The 25,105-nt window shown below is 53.7% G+C and overlaps 14 protein-coding genes across 14 annotated transcripts; 8 read left to right on the top strand and 6 right to left on the bottom strand.

Moving 5' to 3' along the window:
• Nucleotides 1-459: 459 nt before the first annotated feature.
• Nucleotides 460-2,325, top strand: CLAFUR5_09972 (Putative hydroxymethylpyrimidine/phosphomethylpyrimidine kinase 2; the record flags this gene model as incomplete). The annotated part of the gene is made up of 6 exons (XM_047909120.1): nt 460-538; nt 600-749; nt 820-902; nt 953-1,945; nt 2,014-2,193; nt 2,248-2,325. The coding sequence occupies 6 exons, from the start codon at nt 460-462 to the stop codon at nt 2,323-2,325; spliced, it is 1,563 nt and encodes a 520-aa protein (XP_047764765.1).
• Nucleotides 2,326-2,522: 197 nt separating this feature from the next.
• CLAFUR5_09971 (Synaptobrevin) lies at nt 2,523-3,378 on the bottom strand (the record flags this gene model as incomplete). The annotated part of the gene is made up of 3 exons (XM_047909119.1): nt 2,523-2,696; nt 2,768-3,166; nt 3,235-3,378. 3 exons carry the CDS (start codon nt 3,376-3,378, stop codon nt 2,523-2,525), a joined length of 717 nt encoding a protein of 238 aa, XP_047764762.1.
• A 151-nt stretch (nt 3,379-3,529) lies between these two features.
• Nucleotides 3,530-4,099, top strand: CLAFUR5_09970 (Chromatin-remodeling complex subunit IES6; the record flags this gene model as incomplete). Its single annotated transcript, XM_047909118.1, has 1 exon — nt 3,530-4,099. One exon carries the CDS (start codon nt 3,530-3,532, stop codon nt 4,097-4,099), a length of 570 nt encoding a protein of 189 aa, XP_047764763.1.
• Nucleotides 4,100-4,798: 699 nt separating this feature from the next.
• On the top strand, nt 4,799-5,278 carry CLAFUR5_09969 (uncharacterized protein; the record flags this gene model as incomplete). Its single annotated transcript, XM_047909117.1, has 1 exon — nt 4,799-5,278. The coding sequence occupies one exon, from the start codon at nt 4,799-4,801 to the stop codon at nt 5,276-5,278; it is 480 nt and encodes a 159-aa protein (XP_047764276.1).
• A 332-nt stretch (nt 5,279-5,610) lies between these two features.
• CLAFUR5_09968 (uncharacterized protein) lies at nt 5,611-5,962 on the top strand (the record flags this gene model as incomplete). Its single annotated transcript, XM_047909116.1, has 2 exons — nt 5,611-5,706; nt 5,759-5,962. The coding sequence occupies 2 exons, from the start codon at nt 5,611-5,613 to the stop codon at nt 5,960-5,962; spliced, it is 300 nt and encodes a 99-aa protein (XP_047764275.1).
• A 1,772-nt stretch (nt 5,963-7,734) lies between these two features.
• Nucleotides 7,735-7,983, top strand: CLAFUR5_09967 (uncharacterized protein; the record flags this gene model as incomplete). Its single annotated transcript, XM_047909115.1, has 1 exon — nt 7,735-7,983. The coding sequence occupies one exon, from the start codon at nt 7,735-7,737 to the stop codon at nt 7,981-7,983; it is 249 nt and encodes an 82-aa protein (XP_047764409.1).
• Nucleotides 7,984-8,836: 853 nt separating this feature from the next.
• CLAFUR5_09966 (uncharacterized protein) lies at nt 8,837-9,421 on the bottom strand (the record flags this gene model as incomplete). The annotated part of the gene is made up of 1 exon (XM_047909114.1): nt 8,837-9,421. The coding sequence occupies one exon, from the start codon at nt 9,419-9,421 to the stop codon at nt 8,837-8,839; it is 585 nt and encodes a 194-aa protein (XP_047764408.1).
• Nucleotides 9,422-9,672: 251 nt separating this feature from the next.
• CLAFUR5_09965 (uncharacterized protein) lies at nt 9,673-10,506 on the bottom strand (the record flags this gene model as incomplete). The annotated part of the gene is made up of 1 exon (XM_047909113.1): nt 9,673-10,506. One exon carries the CDS (start codon nt 10,504-10,506, stop codon nt 9,673-9,675), a length of 834 nt encoding a protein of 277 aa, XP_047764321.1.
• Nucleotides 10,507-11,398: 892 nt separating this feature from the next.
• CLAFUR5_09964 (uncharacterized protein) lies at nt 11,399-12,416 on the bottom strand (the record flags this gene model as incomplete). Its single annotated transcript, XM_047909112.1, has 2 exons — nt 11,399-11,429; nt 11,566-12,416. The coding sequence occupies 2 exons, from the start codon at nt 12,414-12,416 to the stop codon at nt 11,399-11,401; spliced, it is 882 nt and encodes a 293-aa protein (XP_047764410.1).
• A 562-nt stretch (nt 12,417-12,978) lies between these two features.
• On the top strand, nt 12,979-13,541 carry CLAFUR5_09963 (Ubiquitin-conjugating enzyme E2 5A; the record flags this gene model as incomplete). The annotated part of the gene is made up of 3 exons (XM_047909111.1): nt 12,979-13,005; nt 13,061-13,174; nt 13,227-13,541. 3 exons carry the CDS (start codon nt 12,979-12,981, stop codon nt 13,539-13,541), a joined length of 456 nt encoding a protein of 151 aa, XP_047764412.1.
• Nucleotides 13,542-14,574: 1,033 nt separating this feature from the next.
• Nucleotides 14,575-17,097, top strand: CLAFUR5_09962 (GTPase-activating protein gyp3; the record flags this gene model as incomplete). Its single annotated transcript, XM_047909110.1, has 1 exon — nt 14,575-17,097. One exon carries the CDS (start codon nt 14,575-14,577, stop codon nt 17,095-17,097), a length of 2,523 nt encoding a protein of 840 aa, XP_047764411.1.
• A 331-nt stretch (nt 17,098-17,428) lies between these two features.
• Nucleotides 17,429-20,201, bottom strand: CLAFUR5_09961 (Phototropin; the record flags this gene model as incomplete). The annotated part of the gene is made up of 5 exons (XM_047909109.1): nt 17,429-17,665; nt 17,719-17,991; nt 18,038-18,503; nt 18,560-19,200; nt 19,254-20,201. The coding sequence occupies 5 exons, from the start codon at nt 20,199-20,201 to the stop codon at nt 17,429-17,431; spliced, it is 2,565 nt and encodes an 854-aa protein (XP_047764414.1).
• A 2,558-nt stretch (nt 20,202-22,759) lies between these two features.
• CLAFUR5_09960 (uncharacterized protein) lies at nt 22,760-23,391 on the top strand (the record flags this gene model as incomplete). The annotated part of the gene is made up of 3 exons (XM_047909108.1): nt 22,760-22,791; nt 22,845-23,093; nt 23,154-23,391. 3 exons carry the CDS (start codon nt 22,760-22,762, stop codon nt 23,389-23,391), a joined length of 519 nt encoding a protein of 172 aa, XP_047764413.1.
• A 33-nt stretch (nt 23,392-23,424) lies between these two features.
• CLAFUR5_09959 (MFS-type transporter pynF) lies at nt 23,425-24,884 on the bottom strand (the record flags this gene model as incomplete). The annotated part of the gene is made up of 3 exons (XM_047909107.1): nt 23,425-24,392; nt 24,450-24,644; nt 24,698-24,884. The coding sequence occupies 3 exons, from the start codon at nt 24,882-24,884 to the stop codon at nt 23,425-23,427; spliced, it is 1,350 nt and encodes a 449-aa protein (XP_047764796.1).
• Between the last annotated feature and the right edge of the window lie 221 nt (nt 24,885-25,105).

Genomic DNA, 25,105 nt, shown 5'->3' with positions numbered 1-25,105 from the left:
CGCACTACGGCGGTCTACACCCTACACCACGCGACAACCGCGTGTTTCCACACTTGTCCGAGTCATTCTATCTGGACAGAACTTCGCGAAGCATTAAGACCTTTGTTTGACGGTCTGCTGACACTCTGCCATGACAGGTTACGTGCTTCGAGTGACACTCACGCCTCGTGGCACTTTGTTGAGCTGGACAGAATGTCGCGTCAAGCTTGAGCTATACAATCCGACTAGCCGCTACTGGAGCGTACATTGGGCGAACCCGTTGGTGCTCCTGTGGTATTGCGCGATCGAGAGTCGATGAAAGAATGTACCACTCCCATAGCTCCTGCCATGATTGTCAGGGCGTTTGCTGCCTGAAACACGCCACTGCGTACATTGCAGCACAGCCCGCTTTGCAGAGCCAAAACATTGGGATCGTTTGAACATCGTTTGAATATCACCATCAACAAGACAACACCGACCATGAAGAGGATTCTGGTCGTCGCAGGCTCGGATAGCTCGGGTGGAGCTGGCCTGGAGGCTGATCAGAAAGTCATTGCAGGTGAGTCAGACTGAGTAACAGCAATTCAGTTCTTCCATCCATATCTAACCCTTGCCACTAGCTCATGGATGCTATGCAATGACAGCGACGGCTGCATTGACAGCACAAAACACACATGGTGTTTATGGTATTCACGAAACACCTTCGGACTTCGTACAGAAGCAGATAGTTGCTTGTATAGAAGACATTGGTGTAGATGTGCTCAAGACAGGTACATCTCATAAGATCGTTCAATGCCAGCGATGATCATGCCCAGAGCAGGCAATACTGACATGTGCAAGGCATGCTCGCTTCGGCGCAGACTGTCAAGGTTGTTGCCAATGCCATTCGCCAGCACTATGTGGCGATCTCTGTGGTCGATCCTGTATGAAGTCGAATGCCGTTCTTGACGAACCTTGCTAATGTGTGAACCAGGTCATGGTCTCAACGAGTGGCGCACAACTACTTCCAGAGAGAGCCGTCAGAATATTGTGCTCCGATCTGCTTCCTGTTACCACAGTCCTTACACCGAACATCCCTGAAGCCAACCTCATGCTCAGAGAAGCTGGCGTGCAGACTGACGAGATCAAGGACCTCCACGGCATGAAACGACTCGCCGCAGCAGTCCAAGCGCTCGGACCTAAGTATGTCCTTCTCAAAGGCGGCCACCTCCCTCTCACATCAGAATACAAGGTGGCTCGGACTGAAGATCAGAAGGCTATCATCGCCAACATTCTCTTCGACGGCACTTCCTTCAACGTCCTCGAGTTCCCCTACCAGAAAACTTCCAACACCCACGGGACAGGCTGCTCCCTCGCTTCCGCCCTCGCATGCAACCTCGCCGAAGGCCATGACGTTCTCCAATCCGTCATCTCCGCATCCCGCTACGTCGACGCCGGCATCAAGACAGCCGTCAAGCTAGGCACCGGCTCTGGTCCCATCAACCACTTCCACTCCCTCCAGATCATGCCCTTCCCACCCGCCGGGTTCGTCGACTACATTCTCTCCCATCCCCTCGTTATCGATCCTTGGCATGAATACACCCACCACCCCTTCGTCGAGAAGATGGGCGACGGCACCCTCGACCCGGAGGCGTTCAAGTACTACATGATACAGGATTATCTCTACCTCACGCACTTCGCGCGCGCGAATGCGTTGGCGGGGTATAAGGCGAAGAAGATTGAAGATATCGCGGCGAGTGCGCAGATTGTGAGCCATATCCACACGGAGATGAGCCTGCATCTGGGGGAATGCAGGGAGTTTGGGTTGACGAGGGAGATGATTGAAAGTTATGAGGAGAGTCAGGCTTGTACGGCGTATAGTCGGTATGTCCTCGATGTGGGGCAGAGTGAGGATTGGTTGGCGTTACAGATCGCGCTATTGCCGTGTTTGTTGGGGTATGGGATGATTGGGAGGAGGTTGAAGAAGGTATGTATGGCCCTAGACGAAGGCAGTTGAGGTCGAGGAGCAAGGGCTCTCGCTGACGTTGGGTACAGTTACAGAAGACACATCCGCCGAAGGGAATGAATCGTTACGCGACCTGGATTGACAACTATACTGCTGCCGACTACACCGAAGCTGTCAAGAAGGGATGCGAGTTGGTGGAGAAGCATGCGTTCAAGCAGAGTCCGGGCAGGATTGAGGAGTTGGTCAAGATCTTTGTGCATGCTACGATGGTGAGTCGAAAAACAAGGGGATGGAGAGGCACTGTATACTGACAGTGTCTGCAGATGGAGACGGGCTTCTGGGAGATGGCGTCTACACCGGAGAAGTCCAGCGCAAGCAAGAGAGAACTACCGATCCGATGAAGAATCAGACGGCAAGACGAGGCGTGGGCCGTCGAAAGTATCAAAGGAGCAGATCATGCATATCGTGGCTCTAATATGAAGGTGTCCATGGCCCATAATCTCAAATACTCAGCGAGCCTTCACTCCCATTCCATCTTGACCTCCCAAACTCCTTTGTACGCCCGTTGATACCTCTAATCTCATCTCCTGCAAGGCCTTTACATGATCGTGCAGCAGCTGTTCTGCTTCTTGGCCTGCGTGTAGAACATCTTCGATTGTGCGCTAAGACCATCCGACTTCGCGACCAGACTATCAATCTTCTCTCCACGCTCGAGGACCGACTCAATAGTCTTGTGCAGCACAATCTTCGTCTCATCAAGTTCCTTCTGGATCTGTAGTGCAGCCAACATATCAGTATCCCAACCTCATCACAACTCCCCCATGTTGCATGACAATGACATACCTTCATAATCCCATCCGCCTGCCCCGGATCCTGATACTTGACAATATACTCCTTCAACGCCGGAAACGGCACCTCCCCACTACTATTCTCCCACGTGCTCTTCGGATACCGACTTATAAACTCGTCCAGCACCTTTGAGAGCAACTGATGCGCGACCATCTTGGGGTACTCATGGTCTGTTATTATTATGCCGCAGAGGCCTTCGGAGCGCGAGTAGGCGTGGAAGGTGTAGGATTGCTCCTCGACGTCTTGACGTTGGCCGGGGGTTGTGCGCTCGGCGACGGTTTTGGCGAAGACGGTGAGGAATTCGCCGACGTTGCTGCGGGTGAAGCGCGAGAAGGAGGTGAGGTCGCGTTCGGCGGAGAGTTCGATGGCGGGTTTGGATTCGTTTTTGAGGATCTGGGGGGATGGGTGTTAGAGGTTGGTGGGGGGGAGTGGTGGTGGTGGTGGTGAGGGAGGGTGCGTACGCCGATGTAGAGGATCTTCATGGTTGCGGGTGTGGGGCAAGCGGTTGAGGAGGAGTTTGTGGTGTGGTGGAGGGTGTTGTTGTTGTGGTTGACTGGTAGGATTAAAGGTGCGTATACTGTAAGACTACTTGAATGTCCTCGCATCACACAGGGTCCAGTTAGAACTAGTCTTAGCGGCGCGGAATCCGGCTGACTGGTTGCTAGCATCACGGTTCATAACAAGCTCCATGTGCTCCATCTTGTGAACAACCTTGAACGACATCCATATCGACGACACCGATTCAATACAGCCATCATGGCGCCCATCACGACGCACTCCAACGAGGAGACGCACGCCGCACTCCTCGACCAGCTCGATCTACACAAGATGCAGAAGCCCTTCCGCAATCCGAACTGGAAGCCACCGCAGCGGAGAAACAAGAACTTGAAGCAGATACTGTCGGAGGCTCAGCGTGCACAACAGAGCATGCTCAACACGCAGCAGAATTCCGGTGCAAGCACGCCGATGCCCGCGACAGATGACACCAATACACCCTCCCTCAACCCCAACCCAGAGAAAGCTAGCCAGGACCTGGGGAGGATTGTTCTGGAGATGAATGCGAAGCAGAGCAATGGTATTGCGACACCTCTGGCCGGTGCCAACTTTGGCGGTCCAAGTGTGACATATACGAGCATTGCAGCAGCACCAAGTCTGAAGCCTAGGAAGAAGTACTGCGACATCACAGGACTTCCAGCCAAGTACAAAGATCCCAAGACTGGCCTGTACTACTTCAACGCGGAAATCTATGCAGTCGTCAAAAGCCTGAGCACAACACAAGTGCAAGAGTATCTCGCTGCGAGAGGCGCAAACACCGTGCTCAAATGAGAGGATGACTCGAGGATGATCAATTGTCTTGGATGTTTGGCAACGTCTTCCGGACCACAGTTCTACCACCTTTCGGCTTTCGAAGGGTTATGCTATCACGTGGGCCTATGTCGATGCGGTGTGGGAACATCGCGAAGAGCGAAACCGCATTACGGCAACTAAACCACAGGCGCAACCGAGCACCGAAGAGTGGCCTTGCCGAACAACCACCGAGCTGTTCAGAAGAAACAGCAGGCTCTGTTCAAGTGGACAAGGAAAAGGCCTATCACGACCCACAGCCCACCTCCTGGAACGGCCCTCGAGCGATCCTACCACATTTGGCAAAATGGCAAACAACAAGCGAGCTATAACTTCCACAGTGCACATTGCAGATCGAGATCCTCACATCCTATATTCGATCATCGTGTCCTTACACTCCTAGTGGCATCATCAACGATCATATACTCGCGATATGGCTACCACTATACCAGCAAGACCCTCTTGCATCAGAAACGACTCCGCTGTATGGTTCCTGACTTGGCATCGAAGCGGCTGTGCTAATGAACCTTGAAGTTGTGTCTTCCAGACGAGCCTAAAAAGACATCAGCCGTCGAGCAGGTCTTCGCCGTGCCAGAACTCCTGGAATGTGTCCTTGTACAGCTTGGCGACTTGGACAAGTCGTCATGGACGCGACTCTTCGAGGTTCGGAGAGTCAGCAAGATGTTCCAGGCTGTGATCAAGTCCTCGCCAACATTACGACAAAGAATGCTCCTGGAAGCGCCGAAGACCACGATCATAGCACCTGAGCTACCGAACATCCTTGATGCATACAGAGCATTTTTCGCAGCGATACAATGCGTGCTCTTTCCCTTCTGGTGCCACTTGCGACCGAGCACGGGACCGGAAGCGCTTGTTCTGGCAATGAACGTTTCCCTCTCCTGGAACGAGGAGTCTCCGGGCGTTATGGTCGGCCGGGCACCTTGCACATTGGACGGCAGCAAAGCGATTGAGCAGAGCGATTCGTGGAGGAATATTCTTGTGCCTTACTTTCCGCAGTATGCGATGGAGCTACAGTGCTGCGGGTATCCGGTTGATGGTAGTATTACGGAGGGGCAGACGCTTGGAGAGCTGGCGGACAAGGCGATTGATGCTGGCAAGGAGCATCTTGTGAACTTGACGCCGGTGATGTACTATGGGTAGAGCAGTGGTGGCTGTTGATTGCGATGGTAGATGCGAGTGACAGTACGTAGCCCTTACAAGGGCTCCCAGAATGAGCGATCTAGGACATTGTCAAACAGCGAACAATAGCGCGAGCACGTGTGCTCCTCGGCTTAGTTTAGTAGTGTCGCGAGTCATTACAACCACCACAAAGTTCTACCACTCGACCTCACTACACTACGAATGACAAAGTTCCATTGTCAGGAAAGCGGTCAATTGAGCGAGCACGGACTCTGCTCAGCTTGTTGTCAGCAGTCGCCCTCATCACTTCCAGCACCGTCCACAACTTCAACCGCCATAAACAGATCAGCACCATGGGTACCAACATGAGCAAGACAGCGCGCAAGACAACCACCTCAAGACAACTGAGCAACACTGGAAAGGGAGATACAATAGCAACAAAATCTCAAGTACGACTTGCCGTACTCAATCACCACATCTCGGAATTAACATGCTTTCAAGACTGCAGGAGCAGGACACTCGAGCGCCGCGGCGCGTACCTTCGCTATACCGGAGTTACTCGAGAACATCCTCCTCAACCTCGACCCGAACGAAATATTGTCGACTCAGCGCGTTGACAAGACCTTCTATGGCTTCGTCCACTACCCTCAAGAAGACTCGCAAGACCTTCGACTGGAAGAAGCTCAGGGGCATTCTTCAAAGTGATGAAATCGCAAAAGCGATCTACCCCTTCAGTATAGATCAGGTCGGCCTGGTGAGATCGCGGGGTGAGACGAAGCAGTGGCATTTCGCGATCGTGCAGAAAGTTTCGAGGGAGTGATTTTGCAGTATGCGCGAGGCGAAGTCGCGCTTGATAGGGGAGTTCCATGCATGAAGATGGGGAAGGTCGGGGGCATGAGGATCGGGCATCCGTTGTGGACGTTCCACACCCGGGTTATGGCTGGGGGGTCGGAGTGGGAGGGACAGGATGAGTTGCGGAAGGTTGTTCAGGAGGCGGTGGCTTGGAATAAGGGGAGTTGGCCGATGGAGTACAGTCCTGGGCATAATTTTTACAACCCCTGTATTTACGCTAACCCTTTCTGGCTACCCATGTCCATCTCAGAAGGTGTTGCTACCTTCAATCTCATTATCCACACACTCACACACGCGCTATCTATCGCCACCATGCCGAAGGGACGCGTCTTCACCGAATTCGAGAAGGGCGAGATGTGGTCTCTTCACAGACACGCCCACTGGCCGCTGCAGCAGATTGCAGACGCCCTTCACACCAACAAAGGCTCTGTCTCTTCAGTAATTTCACGGCTTGAAAGAGTGCCACCTTCCACACCGAAGAAGAGAGGCCCACCACCTGTAATCAACACCTCCAAGCGTCAGCGACTTGTCCATCGAGCCACCACTGATGCCAACAGCCGCTGCCTGCGATACGAACAGATTGCCGCGATAGAGGGCATCTTCAGCGACGTCCGGACAGTAAGAGCTGCGTTTGAGAAGGAGGGCTTCTCACGATATTTCGCAACACGCAAGCCGTTGTTGACTGAGAAACACAAGGAGGCACGGCTTGGATGGGCAAGGGCTCATATTAAACGGACGGTGGAACAGTGGGCTCAGGTCCTTTGGACAGATGAAGCTTCATTCAGGTGTGGAATATTCGGACAGTTCTATGTGACATGCAGGGCAGATGAGGCTTATCACGAACACTGTCTTACAGCACGCTTCCGCAAGTTCTCAGCCTGTATGATATGGGGCTGTATCTCTGCAGATGGACCTATGGAAGTCCATATATTCGAGAAGGACTCTGTCGACGGTGAGGTGTATCGCAGCCAGATTGTCCCTCTTATCCACACGGCAATTGAGAAGCAGCGAGTGTCAACAGGCTCGCAGGACTGCATTGTTATGCAAGACAACGCCTCAATCCACAAGGCGAAGGCAACGGTGAGTCTATTTAAGGAGAAGGGCCTACATCTTATGGAATGGCCAGCCAATTCACCAGATCTCAACCCTATTGACAATCTATGGGCTCTTCTTAAGCATAGGGTAGGTGCTCATTTTCCTACAACACGAGATGAGGTAATAGCTGCTATCAAGATTGAATGGGCCAAGCTCACACCTGAGGACATACAACGTATGTGCAAGAGTATGCGAGAACGCTGCAAGGCAGTAATAGCCAACAATGGAGGACACACCAGGGGGTGAGCTACGCCAAGCAGTGGATACATCCTTTCTAATGAGGAAAGGTGGAAGAACAGGGGTTGTAAAAACTATGCCCAGGACTGTAGCATGTGATCGCGCCGCGGAATCTGAAACGCCGTAGGTTGAGCTCCCCTTCACGTGTAGAATTTATTCTTCTCACTTGCACCAAGTTCCTGTGACTCGACATAACAACACTCTTCTCAAAGACAACCAAAACTGACCACGCCATCATCGGAAGTGTTCTAGCTCGTTCACAACAGGTTCTGTAGACTAACGACTGATCACAGATGGCCGCTCAAGGCGAACCTCGCGCGGCAGGCAATGTCTCCGCCATTCCAGAACTCCTCGGAATGATTTTGCTCGAGACGGATGAGGTCACACTCTTCGTCCTGCAATCCGTCAACAGTACCTTCAACGCCATCATCACCACTTCGACAGCAATCCAGAAGCGCATGTGCCTCGTGTCGACCAGACTCCGAACACCAGTCACGTTTCCTCGCAGACAACCGCATCATCCGTGCCACGCACCCGTATAGAATCGCCTTCGATGCGATCCAAGACTGGGACGAGTTCGAGGCCGAGCTGCCCTGCAAGTGGCTCCGGTCCCACGTTGATCATGATCCAGCTCAGCTCAGTGCGGACTTGAATAGCTCGTTGCGAACTGGCTTCTGGCGTCACATCAAGATCGGTATTGTAAATGAGCACAGGAACATGTTCCTTAGCTGCGAAGACCAAGTCTTTGTAAATACAGAGATGGCAGTGGAGGCTCATCATACCTTGGGGGAATTGGTGGACTTGGCAACTAAAAGGGTCGAGCAACACATTGAGAAACACGTGGCTCTCCGTTACACTTTTGGCTCACACCACGAGACAGCCTGAGCCAGATAGCGGAGACGTACGATCGAGTAAGGTGGTGAGGACAGCGGTTGGAAGGCCACTGGAGAGGACAGTAGAGTGGAGGCATAGGAAGCTATCTGGATTCCGTAGCCAGCATGTCATTTCCTCGTGGCGTTCTGTATTGTGCGTGGAATGCAAAGGCGACCGCGTTGAGCCGGGACAGTTCGAATGGTTCACCAGTGGGTGCGAGTCTCGAGAGTGACAGAGTAGATGATAAAGAGCACACCTAAGACAAATTTGACATGATGACAGCAGGTACGAATCTGAACAGCCAGTCTGTGCCAGAGCAGGACTGGTGGCTACTCATACTAGAAGGTGCGATCATAGCCTTGAGTAAAGTTGTACCACGCACTCTTCCTGCAGCCCGCTTGTTCTTCCTGAACGTACAGTCGAGATCCGAAGTTCTGTCGCGCATCAACTCGAGCTGGTTACCCTTACCATTTTTGGCATCTTGTCCTAATTCTTCACAGCTTCACCACGATATTCTTGACTTCATGCTCCTGAACCTTCTGCCACCTTCAAAGCCCATGCCCGGGCCCACGCGACTACAGCCTCCGATGTCTCGGCGGAGACCGGCCTCGAGTCATGTTCTCTGAGACTGTCATATAGCCTGCCCAGAGTGACGCCGCCCCTGGGCGGCATCGTGATCTCCACCCAGATCTCGCGAAGAGCCTCGTCTGAGTATGTGGATACCAGTATCTCGGTCTCACTTGCTGGCGGGCTTGTGGCAAGCATCGTGCGCCACTCGAGTCCTGGCAAAGTCGAGAGCTTGACAATGTCGATGTCGAACTCAAATGAAATCGAGTCGCAACCGAAGTGAAGCTTCGCAGCGTCGGCCAGGAGTGGGTGAACCTGAACGAATGTCTTCTTGAGTGTGAAGATTTGGGTGATTGGGCTCGGGTCGAGGAAGACGTGGCGCCGACGTGGAGGCGAACCGTTGATGGCGGCCTGCCAGATGCTGTGGACACGCCTATAGCGCACGACGTCGGTGGTTGGCAAGTAGATCAAGATGTTCTCGAGAAGTTCAACCGTGCCCAGAACTCTGGCGCAAGCGCTGTCGGTGTTGGTCTCCGCCATTGTTCGAAGTCGCGAGGTCTGCGGGTGGTGTGACGCGTGTGTTGCTGCAGAGTGAGTTGGGAGTGAGTTGGAGATGAGTTTGGGGTGTCTAGCTCTGTTTGTTGGAACTCGAGAATGATCGCAGAACTCTTTCTCACGCCGCCAGAAAGTGCAAAGCGGGCTTGGCGGCACATGTTTGCCCCGCCCCAACTCAACGAGCCACACCATCGTGAAGCTGCTTTCGCGCTCTCTGCTCAAAACAGTACCACAGTCTAGTATCCTTCGGTGTACTCATCGTAGTAGCCATCATCCTCGAGATCAAAGCTTCCGAATTCGTCTGCTTCAAACTCGTCGACACCGAACTCTTCCACCCCAAAAGCCTCCCATTCGCCACCACCCTGAAGCGACACAGCTGACGGAGCGTTCTCTGAGGTCCTCGAGGAGTCGTATTTCTCAGCTCTTGCTGCCTTCCTTGCTTGGATCACCCACCCACTGTCATCCGATACGCATTGCGGCACCTCTCCCCAAATCCTCGTGGAGTACCTCAACAGCCCATCATCAAGCTCCATAACCTTGTCGAAGAGATCGCCCATGGTGACACCCTCCCTAGTGCTAACGATGTACACCGGCTCCCCTCCCACAGCGACAATGACGCGCGGGACAAGAGGGTTCGTCGCGGACATGTGACGCCACTCGCCGGGAGCTGATTTGTAAAGTCGCCTCAGGTCGAGAGAGAAGCTGACTGACTTGTGCGTAGAATCGAAGCAACTGAGGCCGACAGCGTCGATCTTTTCCAGTGCTGGATGGAGCGATATGACTCGGTGACCGCCCTCCGAGAGGTCTTTCAGATTGTGGGATAGTCGACAGCTTCCGCTGCTAAAAGACCCTGGCTCCCCATCGAAGAAAATGAGCTCCTTCAGGGGCTTCGGGTCGAGGAAGATGTGCTGACGGAGGACTGGTGAGGCAGCAATAGCTTCTTTCCAAATACTGTGCACCTGGCGACTTCGCACGACATCTGCAGGCGGGAGATGTAGAAGGATGTTTTCGAGGAGTTCGGCGGTATTGATGACGCTCGCAAGGGCGCTTTCGGACGATGCGCTGGCCATGGTAGTTGTCGAGAGCAGATTGGTGATGCGGTGGGTGGTGCGGTGTGAACTCGAGAGAGAAGTGAAAAATGGATCCAAGAACAAACGCCGCACGCGCAGCTGAAACGCACCAGCCCAGATCCCTGCTGAAAGCCCGTGCGCCATCTCACAGACTCACATTCCCATTCGGCTCTGCGCCTTGCGAACACCTGGCAGTCACGGCGGTAGATAAGTCCTAGCGGTTCTCGATCAGCAAGCTCCAGCTCATCACAACAAACTCGACGCATTGAAAGGCAAACACATGGCAGCCGACGTCTCCATACATCATTACCTACACACTACTATACCATCCAACATTCCCCTCCACAAGACATCAAACCCAGCGTCGTGCCAGTCTGGTTTTCCCACGCTCCCAGAGCGTGCTTCGCCGCGACTCGGTCTAGCCGAACCAACGGCGGAATTGGTGAGTCATTCTGTGAGTGTAGTGCCAAACAACAAACAAAAACAGAGGAGAATAGACAAAAGGAACCGCGACGCACTAAAGAATGTCCCTTCTTAATCCCATCGCATTGCCCAAGACCCCGAAACCAAATGAAACCTTCTCCTTTCCTGCTGTATTCGCAAACAGCCGTGAAACTACCCTGCTGCTATCCGATGATGTCGTCCAGTTCAAAAAGATTGTGCTTGGTGTAATGATGCCGGTGAGAAGCGAAGACTCCTGCGCCGTGTGAGGTGAGAGCTATGAGCAGCTCGAAGCCCAAACGCCCGTTGCAATCTTTCGAAAAGGATCGAGTCGTCGAACAGGCAATTTCGTTTTCGCTTGTGAGATGAGGTGAGTGAGTCCGTTACTGTTTTTGGTGTTTTGTGCTTGCTTTGAGCTGCATTGACTTGAGCGTTGGTTCGCTGTGTACGATCACTTGTTGAGGGCGGGAGATTGACCTTGGCTGTTAGTAGAACGAGTTAGTATGTGGCCGATTGACAGCCTGAACAAGATGATGCCAACCGCAACAACACGTCCCCTTACGAAACCTAAGCAGGCGATGATATCAGCGATATGATTTATGAGAAGGCGAGACTTGCCCAAGCTCCACGACATCGTCAATGTGATTGCACATGGCGACGAACAAGTCAAAGAACATTTGTGTGCCGCCCTTTTCCATCTCCATCTGCATCGTTCCGCTACGCTTGAAGGTCTTGCGGCTGCGGATGATGAGTGCGAGGTAGTGGGCGCGGAGGCGCGAGTCGCTGGGCGGCGTGTTTGCATATGCAAAACGTGCACTGCGCAGGATGGTGGCCACGTCAATACCAGACTGCAAACCCTGCTTGCGAAGAGCAAGACGCTGCAGTTCCGGGAGTTGAAGTTTCAGAGCAGTGCAGTAGACGACAGTATCCCGGAGGATGTAGTCACCTACGCCGTGATGATAGACTGAGGCGATCTCGTTGAGGCTGCCGATTTTCTTTTCGGCATCCACGCGGGGAGACATGGACGTAGAGGTTGTCAGATCATTGCAATCCTCGAGCGCCCACGTGTTCCGCTTGCGATCGTGAAGAAGGCGCGGATAGTAGTCGCCCTTGTAAAGGTATTCGAGAACTGCTGACATGATCTCCGGCTCCTCGTCTGGTAGAGAAATGACTCGCTGGCCAGGAGACTCGAAGAATTGTGCACGGCACGCCTCGGCGAACCAAGGCGATTTCGAGAGCACATCTTCGTGCGCGGCAAACAGACGCCGATCCTTGCCAACTGCTATCGTAACGATGGCAGAGTTGAGCTTGGGTGAACACATGCTGCCTATCGAAGGCGACGTGTCGGGACTGGCGTTGTTCAACTGCTCGCGTAGCCTCTGTTTCGCGTCATCTCTGAAGGATCGCTTCGATATCTTCCTCGCCTTGCCGGCGCGGTCGCCCTTCGAGATGAAGGATCGCTTGAACATGGTGAGGACTATCTCGACGATTCGCTTCCCAAACGAGTGATGGATGGTGGCGATAAATGAGCGTTTCGAGTAGGAGGTGAGGGTGAGGTGGTTAAAGGATCGACGCGCGTTGCATGGACAAGAGTCGCGACGCTTCGAACGACGAAGTGCACGCGGCCTTGTGGGTGTTGACTGCAGCCGTGACGAGCAGAAGAGAATGCGCGTGGGCTTTGCGTATTTATACCCCAGCCAAAACACGAGCTCACGTGGACACTTCCATTGTGGGGCTGTGCAATGGGGTCGCCCTGTTGTGTTATCGAATGAGATGGCGAAACAAGTTCTTGAATTAACTATTGATTTGATTTTGGCCGCTAGTTCTATGGGTACCTGCCGACGCTGCCGTTCCTGTTTCGGCCAATGTCGGCTAAATATTCACCAAGGTTGACCTCATTGCGTCACTGAAACTCATACGGCCTTTCGACCTCACTCTCGATCTCACCACCACTCTTTGGAACGGCTTGCGACGTGTACATAATATAGACATACCCTCGACCACTACAAGCGCCGCTATACGCCTGACACAATGTCCTCCAACAAACGCTTGCAGAAGGTGCGACCCCTCGGAGGAGCTATTCTTCAGATGGTTGGGACTAACACTTGCGCAGGAGCTACAAGAGAATGCCGCGAACCCTCTACCAGGATGCACCATCGAGCCGAACGAGAGCGACATGAACATCTGGAACGTCTACATGGAGGGTCCCGCCGATTCTGTCTATGTTGTAAGTCGATTGCTCCCCCTCACCCTCGCACATACCTAACATGTGACAACAGGGTGGCCGCTTCCACATTCAAGTCACACTACCTAAAGAGTACCCCTTCAAACCACCGGTCGTCGCCTTCCGCACCAAGATCTACCACCCCAACGTTAGCAACGATGACAAGGGCGCGATGTGTCTAGGCATGCTGAAGGCAGAAGAGTGGAAGCCACCGAACAAGATCGCCGACGTTCTGAAGTTGGTCAAGGCCGTTCTCTCAGCGCCGCAGCCGGACGACGCCATCGAGACCACCATCGCAGAGCAGTACAAGAACGACTTCAAGGGCTTTGAGAAGGAGGCAAAGATGTGGACAAGCAAGTACGCGAATTAAGGGAAGACGTGGATGATAGATGAGGCTGGAGTGCGCGAGCGCTTCAAGACATACGACATACGACATACTGGCTGCGCTGCGAAATTGTGGCTGCATGCCTGCTTACATGAAGACGCGCGCAAAGCGCTGCATATTGAGTTCTACGACAGCATAGCGATGGCGTCCGGCGCCGGATAGAAGGACGGCAGACTGAAAATCAATGAATACGACTTTTTGAGACTGCATCCGTCCATGCTGCGGAATTACGGATTGCAGCCCAAGTCTAGCACCTCCGGTCTCTCAAAGTGATGTAGCAATGCACGACGCGAGTTTATGATGGCGTTCGGATCACTCGCTGTTGCATCAGCTGCGCAGATCTGGACATCATGCCGTCCTTCAAGTAGATCAGTTACATGTATACCATATTATGCCTGCGCGCAGGGGCTAGGTTGACGCCAGACGCACGCTTTACCACTCTCGGTAATGGAACAGCCGGACCACTCGCCGATGATGATCGCCTCGCTACCATGGGAAACAACCAGTTCGGACGGTTTGACTTGCTCCATGCCCAAAGAACTGGGCAGATCCCCTGCAGAGCGCAGGCCAACGTGTAGAAACACAACAAACACGTTGTCCCGTCGTTGTTTGTTGACATTCGCATCGCATCGGGTCATCACGATACGACGGGCCTCGCTGACACTGCACCGTCGCACGGCTGCAGTGCTAAGATTACTCGACCAGGAAGACGGACAGGTCGCGGCAGATTGATGAGTGCGACATGACTAAGGGAGATTCGAGGTGCAGACAAGCAGAGGACGTCCTTGGGAGCATCATCACGCAGCAGCACGAAATGAGAGGTACCTCGTAGTCGAGGCGCGCATCCTCGTTGACATCACCGCGGCCTGCGTCGATCCACGTTCCACGTTCCACCGCAGGCAATAGCGCTTCGGCGGTATTGTATCTTTCTGCAGCACACACGTACCACACGCAGCTCCAAGCTCGCGGCAGCTGCTGCTCTGCGCTGCTCTGCGCTGCTCTGCTAACTTGCCCGCAAATGCATATAGCAGAGCAGCAGCGTGGATGGCGTCGCGAGGACAGGTTGAGCGTTGCCGAGGCCATCAAAGAAGCCATGGATACCTCGACTGTCACCAGAAGCAAATCAGCCTCACGCTCCACCCGCCGGCCGAGCGTTGAGACGCCGCGAGATTTACCTGCGCCCGAACCGCACCTCCCACTGCGCAAAGCATCCGCCCATGGCCGCCTGCAGAGCCGCAAAGGCAGCGCACCCCAGCCGCTCTTTGCACCCACCCAGCACCAGCACCAGCGCCGCGTGAGAGGCTTCCACCCAGTGCCAGTCCAGCCGCCGGTGCCATCTGTGCTTGACGTGCAAGCTAGCTCAGAGCATGCGTTTGCCGGGCGGGAACCGAGAAGACAACATCCAAAGGCAGCCGGCGTGCTGGAGAACCAGACGGTGCTGCAGCATGCACACTTGAGGGACACGACATACTACGAGCGAGAGGCGAACCGACCACCGCCAAGTCCGTTACAACAACGACCGTCTAGTGAACGAGTACCACAGACGTCGCCCAACGAGAAGAGCACGACATTGAAGGGCAGCAGAAGTGTTGGCAACGGACTGCGAAGCCTCAAGTCACGAATATCAAGCAAGCACGGGGATCCGAACGGCAGGCTAACGCCGGATAGCTTCACGGGCAAGCCGAGGATACCGATGAGTGACGAGGTCAGAGACTCTTTCAAGAGTGCTCTGACGAATCATTCCAGCGTTGGGCCGTCAAGCAGTGTCAACACTACACGGACGAGTGTGAGCTCACTACCCGACTCCTTCGTGAAGGTGACGAGAGAGGACTACGACGAAGGCAACGACTACTCGGACGTCGAGGACATCATGGGCATGTACGAGACTGGCTTCTCGAGTGTGCCTGGCAGCGCAAAGAACAGCCTTGACATCAGATCAATACGAGCAGTGGATCCGTCAGGCAGACTAACCCCGGAAGTACACTCTATTCGGTCACTGCAGCTCGAGAGACCGGTCTCTCAGCCACAAGTGCTGCCACCTTCGCAGCTGTCGCAGGTGACCTCTCAGCCGACTTCACCCACTACTTCACCCACAAAGAGGCGACCGAATGCTGCGCATCGGCGAAGTCAAAGTGCGAGTGTGCTGATTTTGAATGTACCTCGGACGACGAAACCTGGAACCAGTCCAAGCCCGAGTTTGACAGCGCCTACGCAAGATTCACCAGAAGGAAGGACGTCTACGCAGATTGTGAGCAATGAACATGTTGCGCCACCGACTCCAGGACTGGCGCCTGCATCGGACGCCGTGCCTCGCGACAGGTACGGCTTTAAAAAAGTGACGCATCATGTTACTCTGGAGCAATACGACGCCTGGGATAGAACATACACAAAGCACATAGAGAGGCGGTCAAAGAAGTGGCATGCGTTGCTGGACTCGTTCGGACTGGCTACTTCACCTGCGCAGAGATTCCCAGCAAAGGGCGACAAGATCAAGCGCTATGTACGGAAAGGTATTCCGCCGGAGTTTCGTGGTGCCGCATGGTTCTGGTATGCTGGAGGGCCTGGAAAGCTGGCGAAAGAACCGGGACTGTATGCCGAGCTGTTAGTAAGAGTGGAAGAAGGCGAGCTAAGCGACAATGATCGCGAACATATTGAGCGGGATCTCAATCGCACATTTCCGGACAACATCCGGTTCAAGCCCGATCCGTCCAGTTTACACGATGCACAGGCGGGTGCTGGGGGTGGCGACGATAAGAAGACGAAACGACAGACGAAGGAACTCGAAACTCCAATTCTCAAGGCGTTACGACGACTGCTACAAGCGTTCGCGGTACACAACCCGCAAATCGGCTACTGCCAATCCTTGAACTTCATCGCTGGCTTGCTCTTACTATTTCTCGACGAAGACGAGGAAAAGGCCTTTGTGCTGCTCAACATTGTCACGTCTCTGCATCTGCCTGGCACCCACGGTATAGCGCTCGAAGGCGCGAACATCGACATCGCTGTGCTCATGTCGTGTGTCAAAGACTCACTAACCGGAGTCTGGGCTAAGCTTGACGACCAAGGCGGCATGGGCGTTGGCGCAGCACTAAACCCAATCGGTGGCGCATTACGACTGCCAACTGTGAGTCTGGCTACCACAGCATGGTTCATGTCGCTCTTCGTCGGCACACTGCCCATCGAGAGCGTCCTCCGAGTATGGGACTGTCTGTTTTTCGAAGGAAGTAAGACGCTCTTCCGCATCGCCTTGGCCATCTTCAAGTTCGGCGAACCCCAGATCTTGAAAGTGACGGATCCCATGGAGGTGTTCCAGGTTGTGCAGACGATACCACGCAGCATGCTTGATATCAACGGGTTGATGGATCTATGCTTTAAGAGGCGGGGTGGGTTTGGCGGTGTTAGTCAAGGTCTTGTGGAGAGACGGAGGGCAGAGAGAAGGCGTATGGTGAAGGAGGGGATCAATGCTGCTACGGACGAGGGCACGTTACAGAAGTTGAGGGGGCGGTTTAAGGTGAGGACTTCGAAGACGTTTATAGGTTGAAGGTAGAGATGGGCTGCCTAGTATATGAAGATGTCCGGCGCAATCAGATGGGGAGAAAGTACAGGGGCGATCTTGATTGTCATGTACATGGTTGATACGCTGTATTGATGCCATCTGCCACGGCGGCAAAGTCACCGGCCTTGGCATCACATGCCCACCCACTCAGAACGATCTCGCAAAGCTACAAGTTACATCAGCATATAGGCAATAAGCTAAGATACACAAAAAGCCTCCGTCTCGGGGGTATAGAACATAGTAACACACACCACCTCCTCCCACCATATCATACAAGGAAATTTGTCTGTGTAGCCATCACACGCAAAAAGCCACCCTATCTCATTTTCATCCCATCTCGCCGGCTCGAGCTGCCCTCGCTCTGGTACGACACCATTCGACTCGGCACTCTATCCTGCCGTACCTGTCCAGACTGCGACTGCGACTGCGACTCACTCTGATACGACGTCTGATGGTTGAGGCCTCTACTCGCCTTTGAATTGAGGTTGTGGTGGTGGTCCTCGTCTTTCTCGCTCGGCATGACGACGACGATCATCCATAATCCGACGGCGCCCTGTTAACGGCGTCAGCAAAGATGTTCACTAAGATGGAGGAAGGACGACTTACAGTATGATGCATCAGCGGCGTGCAATGGATCCATCTGGTTTCGGTGGGTCCGTGTAGATCACCGGTCTCGTTATCGCCGTCCTGCTTGGGAGACTTGAGCCATTTGACCTTGGCGGTGATGACTTTTGCTTCTTGGAACGCGCCGTTGAGGGAGTTTCGCATCTTGGAGCTGCCGATGCGGTGCAGGAAGTGGGATTGGATTACGCCAGGGAAGCGGAGGGTTGGGGATGCGAAGAGGACGCGGAGGGATGGTGCTGGGCGGACGAGGAGGTACTGGTCGAGTCAGTATGAGGTAGTGAGCGGCGAGTGTGAGACTTACGTATTTGTACACGCCTGAGAGGTTAATTTCAGGTGCAGGAAGGCCTGCGTCAAGACGCTCCACGGGTATCGGGAACTGCTCAATCTCAGGCTCCTCGGGTTCGCGGTCCGACTCATCAGAGGATGAGCCGTCGGCGATGAGCACACGAGGCGGTCCGCTTGGCAGTCTGCCAGTGTTTGCGTGCTGGAGGGTGGCGGTCTTCTGCTCCTGGATGTCACGCAGCTTGCTGTCTTTCTGCAAAAGCCCACCATGCTCGCTGACGATGTCAAGTTCATTACCGTTGAGCATCTGGCTTAATTGCCTCATGGCTTCATCTGCGCTTTTACCGGTACGTCGGTCGTTGCCTGTGCGAGCTTCGACGGCTTGTTTCTCAACTAGTCGGGTCAGACTGTCTAGACCGGTGCAGTTCTTCAACAAGCCGGATACGTCGACCTGGGCGCCGAGGTAGTATCGAATGTTACCATGGCTAGAGGATGTCAGTGTCATGGCTGTGCGTCTGTACGTTCTTTCGGGTCAACATACCTGTCTGTGAGCAGTGCATTCATGACCAAGCTCAAGAACGGGCTGCCATCTCGTCTATAGTTCACGAAGATCTCAGAGTGATCAACCCCTTTCTCCATCGACACCGCAAAACGTCGACACGAGTCCACTGTTGATCCTGGACCCTGCATGAATCGACAATTTCGGCCAAGAATGTAGTCCATGTTACAGCCAGAGTGACGAGTGAATGCTGGAGAAGCAAGCACGATCGGGTTGTCCCTGCGTGTTGGATCAGTGATACAGAACACTTCTGCGAGGCCATGACTTGCTTCGCGGAGTGGCGCTGGAAGATTCCCGGTGACACGACTTCGCATGACTGAGCACACTATGCCGATGTACGTGTGTGCAATATACCAGTGAAGATCCTCGCTGAGAAGTGCATCGAAAGCGCGCTGAGCTGCATCCTTGAGCTGGTTGTTGGCTGCGGTACCAGGAGGTGTGATCGGTGGCTGGAATGTGTTGCCGTATACAGTCGTTCGTTTCGCAAGCATTTCGGTCAGTGCATTGGTGTATTGGAGTGCTTTCAAGGCTTTGCAGGCATCGAGATAGTATGACAGCAGTGGTGCTCTCCACGGTCGATATTTGTGGAGGAATGCTGCAAACTTGGCGTGGAAATCGGCGTCCTGATAAATGTCAGTCATACGCTCAGTAGTTGCGTACACTTTGACCAACTTACCTCAAGTATCAGATGCAAATGTTCTGCGCTGTACAACTGCTCTGCGCGCTTCTCAAGAGAGTAAAGATCTTTGTCCCATTGCTGCTCAGATCTCTGATTGGGCTTGATGATGTCCCAGGAGTTGGGATCATCTTCGTAACTCAGCTCCGTCTCGAGACAGTCACTCTTATCTGCAGAAGGAACCTGCAGCTGTGCTAGGGCGGCAGAGCCCAGTTTCTCGGGGCCTGCGTAGTCTTTGATCGACTCTGGGGGTGAGAGGACTTTGGGCGCCAGGTGTTGATAAGACTCGTCCATTGAATCCTTGGCAGACGAAGATTTGGGAGAAGAAGAAGAAGGAGCAGGGGTTGGAGGTTTTGACACCGGTGCCGGTGGCTGTAGAGCTTGATTCCTGGTTCGTCCTCGTGGCTGTTGATGTTCTTGCACCGGCGTGGGCTGTCTGATAACATTGTGGCTGTCCGGGTAGGGGGTGATAGTTGGCCGAGGGAAAAGAGCGTGTTGAACACCATAACCTCCCCTGTGCGGAAGTGTGACGCTATCTTCAGTCATTGCAGTGCCTGGCGCTGCGCGGGGACCCATGGGCGAGACGGGAGACGCTGGTCTCAGTAGATCGTCGTCGAAGCCTGACAGACCCAGTGAAATGTCGTCTGCGTCTTGAGAGCTGAAGTTGTGTCTGAAAGGCCTGTCGTTGGGATTATCTGAACGTGGAACAAGCGGTTGAGTCTGCTGTTCTGGGTCCGTGGCTTCCCGCTTAGCACTTGATTTTCTTTCTGGAACTGGCACTGGTGTATAAGCTGGTAAGTCTTTCAGCGCGGGCGAAACTGGACTGTCATCGGCTGTGGGCGTTGGAACGCCAGATAGAAGCTCCCCGGATCTCGTAGGACGAAGACGCTTGCCAATCTTGTGGAAGAGCCTGTTGCTGTTATTGCTTGATTTCACAGCGGCCTCCATCGGTTCGGTGTAATGGCGTAGTTGCAACAGACATGCTTTGTGGAGCGTGTGGGGGATTATATCAACATGGCCGAACAACTTGCAGCCTCCTGGGTTTCGTCGTGGCGCCGCATGGCCTACGAGCGTAACACTACTTCACCTCTGCACAGTATCCCAATCAGGTTGGTCGTCTGTAGCATCCGTATCAAATGGAGTCGGGGACCAGGCCAACGAGTTCGCTTGGTGTCTTTGAATATATTGAAAGGCGTCGTTAGTTTCAAGCCGCGTGCGCCACGAGCCAGTCGCGAGGTAACGACGTTAATGTCTACTGCCGGAGCTAATAGCACAGGTGAAGGCAATGGTCGACCTGTTGTATGGAGGATTGAGCTAACGCAGGGACATCATTGTGAGATGAGCGGAGTATGCTCGAGGAGACTTGCTCCAATTCGCCATTGGTCGAACAGCAAACAGGAACAAGCTGATTCGGTGGCCAGGGGCATCAAGCAGTTGCGCCTGCAGCTCGGGTGGCGTGTTGGGCAGACATTGACTTTCTGCGACAGCGTCCTTCGGCGTCATGACGTTGTGGTTGTTCTGTATCGAGATAGATGTAGTAGGCATGCGTGCACCGTTCGCTAGTTCTAGCCACCACCTGCGCATGGGCTGAGCGAACAGACAAGACAGCAGGCACCTCGCGTAGAACAGCAGCTTCGTGTCGTCTTGCTCGTGTTATAGGTGACGACGTCATTCGCATTCCCCAAAGGAGCAGTGCACCGCACCGCTCAATAGCAAGCTCAGGCCAGATCGATGCTTGCAGGTGGAGGATCGGCAAGGGCCGCAGCTGTTCAGTGTCACATGAGGGAACTCGTGTCGTCGACTCTTACTTCGCGTTACTACTGAAAGATACATGTAAACAAAAAGATGACGATGAAGGCAGTTGTCCGAGGCTTGGCTGACTTGACACATCGCTGCAGCCACCCCTGGCGATCCAGGCACACGGCACACGCAACCTCTCCAACCTCTTCCGTCAGCTGTCCATAGCCTATCTCCCACATCAGACCGCGGGCAAGGCCACCAAACTTTTGACGCTAACCTTATTAGATCGAATGCCTTAGGTGTCAAAGATTTGAGTGGCTTGCTACGGGTAGTGGGGTCTAAAAGCTGTCCGCACTAAAGAGCCGGATTGTCGCATATAGAACACCAACTTTCTACAACACCACGACGCATTCACTAATAAATAAACGGACACTTAGAGGTTGGAGAGGGTGCAACTCTACTGCGCAATTAACCGTGATCGCATTTCTTACGTATTCGCTATATACAAAATCGCAACTTGTAGTTCTATAACTATTAAATCTAGGAGCGTTTTTCTCACTTTTGCGATGTCTAGTGTTAGTGCTGAGATACAAACTATACAACACGCTGGTTGTGGTGCTGGTAATAACGCGGATGGCCGATAGGCGCTATATGGCCTTAGGCGCTTCGCCAGAGGCTCCGCCCGAATGTCACGTGTGTCAGATTATGTCATTCGGTGGACCTCAATGGCGGTCCGCCTGATATTGGAGGTAGTCCATAGCACAAGTACTCGTATACGTACAAATCTACGCAGAAGTGCGACGTTCATCGTGTGCAACACTACTTTACTTGCTCCAACAACCACCATGTCCTACGACCTCCATAGCATCCTCTGCCTCCCGCGACCGCAGCGTCACTCGCCGAGCGCCCAGCACGACGGGGCATTTCGACTGATGGACCTGCCAGCTGAGCTTCGTAATCACATCTACGAGCTGGCCCTCACGCCCGATCGAGTGATGGGCATGCAGACATTATCGAAGCCGATCAGACCATCTGCCAGCTTGACCCGAGCCAGCTCTCACGTGCGAACTGAGACGCTGAAGATGTACAATCATCTCACACAAGGCTGCATGGTGCCTTGATAAGAACCATTTCAATGCCAAAAGCAGTATATGCACAAGCAAGATATGCCTATCAGGTATCCGAACGCAAGGAGGCATCCTGGCCACTATAATACAGCCACGTTCTCCAAAGGACGACACGAGCAGTGACATCCTGCACGATATCGCATCGTCAAGGCAGCTATCACACTCGGCAGCGTGATCTCCATTGCCGTAAAGAACACGAGCAGTGTTCCTCCAGCACCTCGGCCGTCCATCCATTAACCAGGCCTTATGACCTGACTGAGCTGTCTTGGCGCCAGCAGGCAGAGTGGTCGTTATCGATACCAGCAGTGCCACATGATTGAGCGAAATAGCATCAATAACGGAGCTGTACAAGCTGAGCAATATATATTGCCTCGGGCTTTGGCCCTTTGGACGCTGTACAGTATTGGAAGGATTCAATGCTACGGCCCTCGGCGGAGTAAACCCGCCGATGCCGCCCGTCATCTCCAGAACCTCATCTTTCACGTTCAATCCAGCATCATCCTGGTCTTGTCACACATACTCGCGAATACCTCCTCAACCCCGAACTGACCATTGAGCACGTCAAATCGCTTCCACCTGCATGATCTCGCACTAGCGAGAAACGCCGCAGGACGGGAGAGCAGGAAGCTTCGATGAACTATGCCTCCCAGCGGTAAGGCGCTCATCATGTCGTAGGCTCTGCCATCGCTGCTCGTTCTGTATCTGCGCTGACCTATTGCGAAAGCGCTTCGTCCAGTGGACCTTCACCCGCTAGCACAGCCACTCCAGCCACGGACGTCACCGACGACGACAGCATCACCACATCGAAATCCATCTCTTCCGAGCTGGAGGCATTCTGCTGGCGCTTCCTGGACAGAATGAACACCCGTGACTTCGTGTGTGCTGATCTCAGGGGTTACTTTGCGACCAACTTCACTGCCGCGGCACCCGGACAGCGCTCCAACAACTCTGTTGAAGGATTGCTGAGAAGCAGGTAAGCCTCTGTGCTTTTTCCACCCATCTCCTTTGAAAGGTATACTCATAGTGCTGCCAGATACGAAGTGGTAAGCAAGTTTCCTGAGTTCCATCTGGACTACATTGGTGCCACCACGGATCTTCATGAAGAGACTGGCCATGCTGAAGTCCAGATGATCACCGAAATAACTGGGATGCCTCCTGGCGTGAGACGACAGGCGTTGAACGTGTTCCGGTGGCGAAAATCCAAATCTCAGGGAGGCATATGGCTTTGCTGGGATTTCACTTTCATGTTACATCAGCCGGCCGGCGCCTGAAATCCCACATCTAACTACGACATTCGGCCGCTGCTATGCACACACGCTTTTCATGGCTCTTCCGATTGGCCTCATGAGGTCAAGCGTCGCGACTATGCCGCTGAATAGCATGCATGATCCCGTGAAGATCACAGCGGCTTTGTATCTTGACGAACCATAACCATTCACGTTGGTCGCGCCAGATATGAGAGCTCCGCTGATAGGCCCAGCAAGAACATTGCCAACACCCTTGCCAAAGTTGGGAAGACCAAAGGCTGCAAAGGATGCTGCAGGATCACTACTGACTGCAGTACCCATTCTGCCCCACATGGCAGTATAGCCAGCCGCGAAGAAGCCGTAGATGATAGCAAACAGTAGGAGAAGCCCGAAAGTATGCGCCAGGCCCCAGCTCGTGAAAACTGCCACAGATGCTGTGAACGTGGTCAATGCAGCGAGCAAGCTGATGGGCATCTTGCGATCCGAAAGATATCCGAAGCTGATCTGGCCAAAGACTTGTGCAACGCTCATCGCCGAAAGCAGTGCGGCACCCTGGGTGGCGCTCATGAGATTCGAGCTGGCATATGACGGCAAATACAGCGCGGGGAAGAAGTATCCAAGCCCCATCGCGATGTTGGAAATGCTGTACACCCAGAAGAGCGATCCACTGAGGAATGACCAGTCTGTTCTTCCGCTCGCGCCGACGACGGTCGATTCTGGCAAGCGACCTCTCAGCAATGGTATCAAGGGCCCAGTAAGCACAAGAAGCGCAATCGCAACTGCTCTCAGCGTGGTCGCGTAGCCATATTCACCTAGCATCGCAGCCAAAACGAAGGGCATTACTGCGCCAGACACACCTGAAGCGCTGCACAAGATGCCGTATGCGAAACCTCGGCGGTCGATCCAGAACTCGTTCACCATGCTCAAGATTGGGTAGTAGAAGATCACGAAGCCGGTACCATACAGAACGCCTTGCGTCAGTATCAAAGTGCCGAGTGAGGATGCGAAAGATCCTGCTACGAGAGCTATGATTCAAATGGACCCTACGGAACGCATTAGTTGGTGTCTCCCAGCACTGGGACCGCTCAACATACAGCCCACCCAGATCATATATCGCCGATACTTGGCATACTTCTTCGTGGCCGGTATCGCGATCGGAGCTGCCATGTACGAAATGCCGGAAGCTGCGGTGCCGACCACGGATATGAATGGGTTATCTTGAAACTGAGGCAGTCGCGAGTAGTACTCTTGGAAGACGCCGAAGGACAGAGGGAAGCCTATTGCAGCCTGTCAGTCTGTATCTGAAGCAGTGATGGCTAACATGGCGTACCCCAAAGCAACGCTTCGAATATGAATGCTGCGAACAAGAGCTTCCAGGCCGCCTTGCCGCGATCGTGAGGTGGAAGGGAGTGGCTGTTGTCCTCTTGCAGAGCTTCTAAGGCGCGAGACTCTGTGTCCGGCGACGCATCGTCTGCTGCGTTCCCGCTCCTTGCGGTGTGATTAGGAGGATTATCCATACTGACCAACCGATCACTAGAGCTTTTGGCAGCGGTTGCTCCTTCTCTGCTGGCATATATGTATAGCAGCGCAACTGCACTTGATCGCCGAGGTCGTCGGTGCTGACAGCACGACAGGATCGATCCTCTGCTTGGCTTGGCGCTTCGCTGACGACACTTCACTCGTTGCCGCACATCGGTTGCGTTGGGTAATTATCTACTTGCGAGCACATCTCTGCTTC

Source organism: Fulvia fulva, chromosome 7 (assembly GCF_020509005.1).
Source record: "Fulvia fulva chromosome 7, complete sequence".
In the NCBI taxonomy this organism is placed as follows: domain Eukaryota; kingdom Fungi; phylum Ascomycota; class Dothideomycetes; order Mycosphaerellales; family Mycosphaerellaceae; genus Fulvia; species Fulvia fulva.
This window is presented reverse-complemented; position numbering and strand designations above follow the sequence as displayed.